We start from the raw sequence: 9,834 nt of genomic DNA on the forward strand, positions 1-9,834 counted from the left end.
AAATCAAAACATTTAAAATGTTTCGAACTAACTCATAAAGTAAAAAATTGAATAGTCATTATCTTACTTTAACATTTCGCCAAATTACAAAAAGTACCTACTTATTTGTGTTTTCATAATAAATAAAGCAATTAATAATAAATGAATAAAAACACTAACTGTAATTGATTATTGATCTATTGATTGAATGGTCATCAACATTTCTAAGAAGCCAATTACAAACAGAAAAAATATTAGGCACTTGCTATTTTATTTTATTAAACGGCTGGTTTATCAAATTTGTTAAAAAAATTAAGGCCTGGTTATTATGATTAATTATTATGTTTCTTAATTAAATCAAGGATGAAAGTAAAGCCAATAAGTCTAGAATTTTGTACCTTTTTATGGATTCATTCCCAACTAACGCCATTTAAATGTAACACTAAAATTGCATCAGATCTAAAATTAATTTTAATGACGTTTTGTGTTTTTACTCTTAACACAATGCGCTATCGACTTCAATTAAAAAAAATCAAAAATCTATTGTTAACTGACGCCTTTTGTTCCTGTAACGCAGCTATTGTTAAGCTCAAATCGAAGAGTGAAACACAATTTTACTTAAGTGTTTCGAGAAAAGGTAATTTGTTTTTATCGTTTAATTTCATTTATTAGTAAGTACCTACAAAAAGGCGACTGTTGATCAGTATCAGAACTATGACACGAACACACCTCTGTACGTATGTGGGTATTCGTGCGTCAATATACAGGTGGTCGATAGAATACCGTGGTGGGAACAATTTTATTAACAAATAACACGTTCAACATTAGAAAAAAAATTGAAGATACGGCCAAAAATTAAAAATCGTGATTTTTAAATATTTTAAATTCCAAATGAAGTCTTTTGACTTTCAACATTTTCGAAATAAAAATAAAAATCAACCTGGATAGATACTCGCGCAAGAAATTTTGGTAAACTGAAAACTCAAAAATTCGTAATTTCGAAATTAAGACGGTGTCATTATTTGGGTATATTTCAGGACATGGTCTAAAATTTTTCAAAATTTTATTAAAAAATTAGATTACGTTACAAAATGTCCAAAAAAACTGAATTTTGTTACTCGGGATTTTTTTAAAATTCTTATGAAACTGGAATTTAAAAAGTCGTAATTTTCTAACTAAAAAATATTACGAATGCCCTTTTACCCAACAACACCATTTGTCTACATTATTTTCAGAAATTTCGTTAAAAAATAACAACTAGAACATCTGTAGAAAAGAAAATTTTTAGAACATTTGCAAAAAAATCAATTTGAAAAATTTAAAATTGAAAAATTCGTAATTTTAAAATTCGAAGAAAATGATACTTTACGATATGAGAGATACTTTATGATATTTTCTATAGGTTATTAAAAAACAACAGCTAAAATAATAGATAAAAAAATTTCAGGATCCAGTTCAACATTTTATCTTATTTTATTTTATCAAGCATAAACAATCGTAATCATAAAGTTACAATAAAACAGTGCAGTTTTAGACATATAGTTCCTTACCAAATTTTTAAATTTTATTTAAAAATAGGACTTAGAACATTTTGCAAAAAGGCCAACTTTGTTGGTTTTCGGTAAAAAAATAGAACATTTTTTAATTTCGAAAGTAGGACAGTGTGCCGTTTTAAGTATATAGTTTCTTACCAAATTTTCAAATTTCATTCAAAAATAGAACATTCAGAAATCAACTCTGTTGGTTTTTGGAAAAAAAAATTAGAAAAATTTCTAATTTCGAAAGTAGGGTAGTGTTATCATATTATCAATCAATAATATTTAAGACAGATAGTTCCTTCCCAGTCATTGTCTATGATTTTACTAAAACTGCATGTTTAAAATCTGTAGAACATTTGCAAAAAATAAATTTGATACTTACTTGTAAAAAAATTTGGACTAAGTTAAAATTGAAAAATTCGTAATTTTAAAATATGAAGAAAATAATACTTTATGATATGAGAGTCTTAATTATGGTCTATTATTTCATGTTTTTTTTAAATTTCAATTGTAACATGTCCAAAACAAACCCAAATGATGTTTTTTTAATGTTCTAGTTTTTAAACTTGCAGAAAATTATATGCTATTGTCCTTTTTTGATAATACCGAAACTATTCATCATTTTCTATAGGTTATCAAAAAAAAAGATGAAAAAATTTCAGAATCCAATTCAACATTTTATCTTATTTTACTTTATCAAGTATAAACAATCGTAATCATAAAGTTGCAATAAAACAGTGCCGTTAGGCATATAGTTCCTTACCAAATTTCCAAATTTTATTCAAAAATAGAATTTAGATCATTTGGCAAAAAATTCAAATTTGGCAAAATGGTTTTCGGTAAAAAAAATTAAAAAAATTTCCAATTTCGAAAGTAGGATAGTGTTATCAATCAATAATATTTTAAGACAGATAGTTCTTTTCCAGTCATGGTCTATGATTTTATTAAAACAGCATGTACAAAAAAATGAAATTTTGTAAATTTTAGAAATTTTGATAATACATACCAAAATTAAAAAATTCGTAATTTTTCAATAGCAAAAATTGTATAATGCTGTTATAACGAAATAATTCATCATCTATCACTTTCGTAAATTCTGAAAATAACACTTTAATGAGATTTTTAAAATAAATACTGTTCAAGTTGGGGATATTTAGTACTGATGATTTTACTGTTTTTTTACTGCAGGATACAAAATCAGTACAATTCTAAACGATAAAATAAAAAGCTTCATAGAAAATATATAATGGTATTTTTTGTCATGCTTTTGGAGATACTGTTATTTTCGATCAGTTTACATATAAAAATCACATATTTCAAAATTCATTACGAAATAGGTATCAGGACAAAAAATTTAACTTTTCCCTTCTGTACAAGATATTTCGTAAAATCAAAATTCAAAAATTTGTAATTTTGAATCTAGGACGATTTTTTAGGCATGTTAATTTTAGTAATGGTTTATGACTTCTTCAAATTTCATTAAAAAATATCAACTGGGACCATTCCAAAAAACTTAAACTCAAAGTTGTGATGTTTTTAAACGTTGTCTACTTATTAAACTAGTTTTTGAAAAAAACTTCATTAGGTACTCCAAAATATATATTTTTTTCTATTTTGGGATGTGAAATAATTTAATTAGCAACCCAACATACTTAAGACACTTTTTTTACAAAAACTACGACCTGAGGATGACTTAATTATTATTAATTACAAATGCTAATTCAATTCAAATGTGTGGAACTAACACAAACAAAACATTTCATTCTCAAATATCAACTCTGTGTAATTTGAAAAGCAAGTCATAGAGGCTCACTGTGTAGAATGTATACTTTATTATATTTTTTTTTCATCAGTTCAGTTCATCAGTTGTTTATTTATTTCAACTAAAAACATGGAAAAAAGTTAAATCAATAATCCGGAGAATCCCTTGCCATAGTTAATTCAATTTATAAAAGTTCTATTACATCGAGAGCACTTATTCTTTCATTAATTTATTATTGTCTGCGAGCAAATAGTTCAAACACAATGTCTGGTTGGAAGTACACTTTTGATATCTTTAAAAATATTTTTCTCACCTATTATTATTGGAGAGCTGCGGTGCACTTTAGCGAAATGTTGTGTGATAAATGACATGAAAAGGTTAAATGTAATAAAACAATTAATTGTAATAATGGACCCAACTATCGCAAATGCCACAAAGCATCGATTTTGCTATGTTCTTTCATACCAGCGTCACTTACCAAAAGTTACAACATTTAAGTGAAAGAAAGACTTATGCCTAAAAAAAATCAGTAATAACAATAGCGCAAAAAGGAGTGTTTGTATTTACAGTGTCCAAAGGTGCTGTTAACAATAAAAATACCGGTATTTACTGGGTCATGTTGTAGTCGATTCGATTCGAACTGTGTCCTGCTAGCAGTTACGCGCGGCACTGGAAGGAGACGGACGGACTTCTTGGGCGATGGGTTAAATCCTGGTGTTGACGACCAGGACGACCAGGACAGGTGCGCTTGCGTTTCGTCTCCGTCGCCAACACAGTGTCGAAGCAAACAGGTGTTGTCATCCACGCAACTAGGTCGAATCATTTTTTAGTGTACTATTAATTATTCACAATCAAACGAACTGTTCAAACACATTTGGAGATTTGGAACGTAAAATGCGTACCTTAATTATTCACAAAGCTTCGGGTTTTCAACTAAATTATAGCCTGTTAGTTGTCGATGAAAAAAACGGTTGCGTTGAACCAAACTGCGAGAGGTATGTCACGTGGAATCGAAATTATTTAACGTTACTTCCTTTGTTGCTATTTTGTTATGGCTGGTGCGTTGACGGAAGTTATTCGCTCGTAATGTCATAAATCTTTTAAAATAATGATTAACATGTAAGTGGAAACCTTTTTAATTCACTTTGAATTAAAGTTTTTGAAACCAATAAAGTACACACAGGCTGGTTCAGAAGGGTTGCACCACCGATTAAATGGTGATAAAAAAGTTGATTTTTGGCTTTTATATCAAATATTTTTTAACAAATTCTGTTTGTTTCCTCACCTCTCTAGAATGCGCTGAGATAGCGATTTCCGTTTTTTTTGTATTATTACAACATAATGTATTATGAAGACATAAGGTTCGGTAATTTACTGGCTAATTTTTCTTAAGCTTCTTTTAATGCAATTATAATCACTTATTGTTTGAAGATTATTGCCAAGGTGTTATTAGGAGCCATAAAATTGCTCGGATTGTAATGACCAACTTATTATTTTGTCATTGATTACAGTTAAGTTAATTCTGGTAATGGTTTATAGTAGAGTATAAAATGTTACTTCTGGGCCAGGGCATTTGGCGTCTTAAAAAACAAGGCAAAATCTTACAAATTTAGCCCAAAAGCAAACAACCGAAAAGGGCTTAAAACCTCTCAAAAATCATAAATTTTTATCATTCCTAAAAGTTCCCAAATATGTGTAGACTTTAAAACTACTTTAAGAACGCCCTAAAAAAACTAACAAAATACCGTGTTCTTATACACCCCAAAATGGATTTTTATTTCTGGACCAAGCCTAGGCAGAATCCTAAAAATGTATATGATTTCCCAAAAGTAAACAACCGAAAAAGACGAAAAATTCTTCAAAAATCATAATTTGTGCTTATTTTTTCATTACCATTCAACCTCCCCAAATTGGGGGGGGGGTGTTTCAATTTTTCCATAGTACTTTGTCTTCTTTGTCTACATCGATTCTGAAAGCTTTATCTGTAACACCCCAATATTCGACTATGCCTTTATGATAAATCTTGGAATTTTTACAGAATTAATAAAAATAAGTGCAAAACATTTCCCGTTTTCATTCGGACTACAATCCGATCTATTCTTACAGCATCTCCTCTTTCACGACAGCTTATACCGTTTACAGGTATGTGTCTATCGAGGAGAATCATCGGCACGACCATCAGTCCTGAATCAACAGGATAGGTCATTGTTGTTCGATATTACTGTAAGTCATGAATAGATCGAAGAATCCAAAATTATCTTTTTATTTAAATAAATAAATATTTAAATAATTTTAAGACGTAAGTCAAAAAACCTGTCTATTATAGAATTCATTTAAAGTATATGGTTCGAGATCCAAAATGTTGTCAAATATTTTCTTTTTAAATAAATTTAAATTGCAAGTTGTGCGTAGATGCACAGGTAAACTATTGTATAGTTTTATTCCTGCATAATGAGAATTTTTTTCCGTCACCGTGAGTTTGTGTCTTGGATACTCTAAGTCTACTTTGCGAGTGTTGTACTTATGGTCGTTAGTGACATTAAATAGTAGATTCTGTTTAAAGAAAAATAAAAGTAATCTATATATGTATAAACCAGTTACTGTCAAAAAGTTATTGCTTTTAAAGATGTTCCTACAAGTTTCATTATATTTTAAGTTAAACATAGTTCTCATGACTTGTTTCTGAGCAACAAATACTTTTGATATCTTTCCATTTTGCCCCCAAAATATTATACCGTAGCTTAGTAATGATTGAAAATTTGCGAAGTATATTATTCTTAGTTGTTCAATGTTAATGTATTTTTTTAAAACACGTGTTGTAAAATGTACTGAGTTTAATTTTTTTAATAAATTATCTATATGATTAGTCATTAATTCGATTTCTTTATATGATATTACAATTTTATTCGGTTTCTCTGTATTCTTGTGATTACATATTGCAAAATGAATACCGTAGGTTTTTCAAAATTTAACACTAATTTATTTTCTTTAGTCTAGTTTATTACCTTATTCATGCATATCTTTGCTTCTTTCATTGTATCTGTCATATTGTCATATATTAAAATTAACTGCACTATTGTGTCTGAGACTGTTAAAATGTTTATTAGGTCGTTTATATAAATTACGAAAAATAAAGGCCCTAGTATACTACCTTGAGGTACACCTTGTTTAATTAGAAGTTTATTTGATGTATATACAGTACTGTTTTTTGTTATTGTGACCTGCTGATACCTATTATTAAGATAAGATGTGATCAACTTTAACATAATTCCTCTTATGCCGTATTTCTTTAATTTACTTATTAGGATGTTATGATCTAAGCTATCGAAGGCTTTGGAGAAATCTAAGAAAATTCCAAGAACCACCTTTTTTTCTTCTAATTTATCTAACAGAACATTAGTGAAGCTAAATGTAGCTGAGTCAACAGATTTCCCTATAATGCACCTGTGTTGGGATGAATTCACTAGCTGAAATTTCATTAAAAAGTTTCAAAAATTTTAGAAAACGATGACAGCAGGCTTATTGGCCAATAATTTAATATTAATGTTGGATCACTTTTTTTGTATATAGAAAGAACTTACGATCATTTTTATAAATATTTTGTTTTTTTACTTTTATTTGTTTTAAGGAAAACATTCGTTAAATTTATCATTGAAATATATAAGGTGGTCTGCTAAAAGTATTAGTTACTGTATCTCAAAATCTTACTAATCACATAGAAATCAGCGGTTACCTACTATTAAATGAAGTACTTATTTCTCTATGCATGTGAATTTTTTCAGATGTTTGCTACTAGTCTTAATAATAATTACGAGTATTAATTAATTAAAAATATGAAATTAATGATTAGGAAATCTAAATTTTATTATTTCTATTGTAATTCAAAAAACAAACGATGCTTAAATAACGTTTTGTTCAAAAAATACTGAAAGAAATAGTTGCTACTCCTACCCCCACAGTTACTTTCGTTTGAGTATTTTATTTTTAACCAATTATTATTTTTTGGCTTTAGCGCCATTTACCATTTGTTACGTATTTGTTTACACAAACAAACATTAAGCATTGTTTGTTTTAGAATCGTATCAGAAATACTTATTTTTTTTCTACTACTCCTTAAATGTTTGTGGCCTCTACTTAAGATACAGATGTTTTTTTAAGATAAGCCAGACTCGTGACCAATGGGAATGCGCTATAACAACCACGGACCAACTTTTGACCAATGGGAATGTAACATGACAACAATTATTAGATTGAGCGTTTGACAATGGTCTGACATTTAAAAATAGGTCTTAACCGTTTTGAAAAATGTTGCAACTTGTAACTATTTTATGACGGATTGGTTCTTCGAAAAAATAGTATATACTTTGAAAATTATTTTCGATCTTAATGAACAGAAATCACATATGTATATCCTATTTCAATTCGTAGTAGAATTACAACAGCGCATTTGAATTTTTCGGATTGAAAAACAGACGACAAATTGAGAGTTTCTGTAAAAGAAAAGAATTCTGTATTAAACTAAAGCTTATCGACACGTTTTGAGCTAAGAAAACCCACCAGAAGCTCTCAATTTGTGCTCCATTTCACTCCAAAAAATTCAATAGCGCTGTTGCAAAATTCTATTATGAAGTGAAATGGTATATAATGTTTTTTTACAGACATTAAAAATCCAAAACTGTGGGGCGTTAACTGGGACTTGAGCATTTTCCATGTTAATAAAAAATATTTTTTAAGTTATAGCAGTTGTCATTGTAAATAAAATAAAAATCTCTAAGTTTACTGACCCTAACATCATCAAACGTTACGTCAGTAAAAATGTACTTAATTTTGTAACCAATTACATACTTTTTATTTCGCATTCGCATCTTAATAACATCATTAAATGCGCGTTGCATAAAACACTAATTTTGTGCAGCAATTTTAATAATTAATGACTTAATTAACACTAGAGGAAAAAAAAATAAAACAGCAAACAATGGTTTCTCTGTAGTTGTTAGGTGTTGAGATACAGTAAAAAGATACTTTTAGCATACTTACTCTTTTTTATCAAAAATTGATCTTTGCTGCAGTTTTTAAAAGTACTAGTACTTTTACTTTTACCTTAATCTTAGAATAAAACAGTAATTGTAAAAGATATGAATTTATTACGTTAACATCAATTATTGTCCATTTCAGTTATAAAAACATCGTATTTGTGTTAAAATTCCAAATCCCAGTTTGATAACTCATCTGGAGGAATGTCGTTATCTTTGCCAAAGCAGTCAAAATTGGTTGTATCGCAACAACCTCTCACTGGTTGTCTAATTGGTGAAGGTAGCGTTTGATTGACTAAACCATCCCAGTCAAATCCTTGAAACCATCTGAAATAAACGTGCTAAAATCGAAAACACCCTTTCGGAAAACGTACTTATGTTTTTTAATATCCTGTATTCCACCTTTCTGATACCCCAACCTCTCCGATGGAGCATCCCGACACAATTTTTTGATAAGACTTTGTGCCGCTCTCCCGATATGATGTTTGGCAAAATCGATCATATCTATGCCTTTCAGTATGAGATTGTAGGTTTTCATGGGGTCTGAAGCCGTAAACGGGGGACTAAAATATAAAAATAGACCCACCTCAAACAAACAGACCAATTATTATTTGACTTACTTTCCGGTTAAAAGTTCGTGCATCAAAATTCCAAGAGCCCAGTAGTCCACAGCTCTGTCATGTCCCTTGTTGAGGATAGTTTCCGGAGCTACATATTCAGGCGTTCCGCAAAACGTCCAAGTCTTGCTACTGTACCCCAGCCGTTTCGAACACCCAAAATCAACAAGTTTCACGTATCCATTGGCGTCCAAGAGCAGATTTTCGGGTTTGATGTCCCTGTAGATTATCCCTCTACTGTGTAGATAACCAAACGCTTCCAAAACGCACCCGGTGATAAATTTGGTCGTGTCTTCATCGAAACATTCTCGATCTCGTAGAATCATCCAAACTTCGCCACCCAGACACGCCTCCAGCAACATCAATCAAGGAGGACATTACGATATTTGATGTCTTAAAAATTTAGGCAGAATCCTAAAAATGTATATGATTTCCCAAAAGTAAACAACCGAAAAAGACATAAAATTCTTCAAAAATCATAATTTGTGCTTATTTTTTCATTACCATTCAACCCCCCCAAATTGGGGGGGGGTTAAATTTTTACATAGTACTTTGTCTTCTTTATCTACATCGATTCTGAAAGCTTTATCTGTAACACCCCAATATTCGACTATGCCTTCATGATAAATTTTGGAATAGTTACAGAATTAATAAAAATAAGTGCAAAACATTCCCCGTTTTCATTCGAACTACAATCCGATCTATTTTGTAGCATCTCTTCTTTCACGACAGCTTATACCGTTTATAGGTATGTGTCTATGAAGGAGAATCATCGGCACGATCATCAGTCCTGAATCAACAGGATAGGTCATTGTTGTTTGATATTACTGTAAGTCATAAATAGATGGAAGAATCCTTTTCTTTAAATAAATACAAGGTGGTCTGCTAAAAGTATTAGTTACTGT

The 9,834-nt window shown here is 29.9% G+C and overlaps 2 protein-coding genes across 3 annotated transcripts in view; both read right to left on the reverse strand.

Moving 5' to 3' along the window:
* The window catches only part of LOC657306 (phosphatidylcholine:ceramide cholinephosphotransferase 1), a 57,151-nt gene extending 53,100 nt beyond the window's left edge, over positions 1 to 4,051 (reverse strand). The window contains exon 1 of one of the 2 annotated variants that reach the window (XM_015984686.2): positions 3,890 to 4,051. In XM_015984686.2, coding sequence (XP_015840172.1) covers positions 3,890 to 3,897 — 8 coding nt within the window. In that variant the 5' untranslated portion in view covers positions 3,898 to 4,051. The remainder of the gene's footprint in view (positions 1 to 3,889) is intronic. The other variant, XM_015984687.2, reaches the window with a different exon arrangement.
* Positions 4,052 to 8,403: 4,352 nt separating this feature from the next.
* Positions 8,404 to 9,306, reverse strand: LOC657232 (cGMP-dependent protein kinase, isozyme 1). The gene is made up of 3 exons (XM_963703.3): positions 8,933 to 9,306; positions 8,687 to 8,875; positions 8,404 to 8,639 (listed from the first exon to the last, which is right to left on the reverse strand). The coding sequence occupies exons 1-3, from the start codon at positions 9,289 to 9,291 to the stop codon at positions 8,477 to 8,479; spliced, it is 711 nt and encodes a 236-aa protein (XP_968796.1). The 5' UTR covers positions 9,292 to 9,306; the 3' UTR covers positions 8,404 to 8,476.
* Between the last annotated feature and the right edge of the window lie 528 nt (positions 9,307 to 9,834).

Source organism: Tribolium castaneum, chromosome 1 (assembly GCF_031307605.1).
Source record: "Tribolium castaneum strain GA2 chromosome 1, icTriCast1.1, whole genome shotgun sequence".
Classification (NCBI taxonomy): domain Eukaryota; kingdom Metazoa; phylum Arthropoda; class Insecta; order Coleoptera; family Tenebrionidae; genus Tribolium; species Tribolium castaneum.

What these genes read in the sequence shown, in the direction of transcription:
- LOC657232 (XM_963703.3), bottom strand. Translation starts at nt 9,291, where the DNA reads ATGTTGCTGGAGGCGTGTCTGGGTGGCGAAGTTTGGATGATTCTACGA. An exon ending in CACGAACTTTTAACCGGAAA is followed by an intron (nt 8,876 to 8,932) that starts GTAAGTCAAATA and finishes TTTATATTTTAG; the next exon opens with TCCCCCGTTTACGGCTTCAG. An exon ending in CAGGATATTAAAAAACATAA is followed by an intron (nt 8,640 to 8,686) that starts GTACGTTTTCCG and finishes CGTTTATTTCAG; the next exon opens with ATGGTTTCAAGGATTTGACT.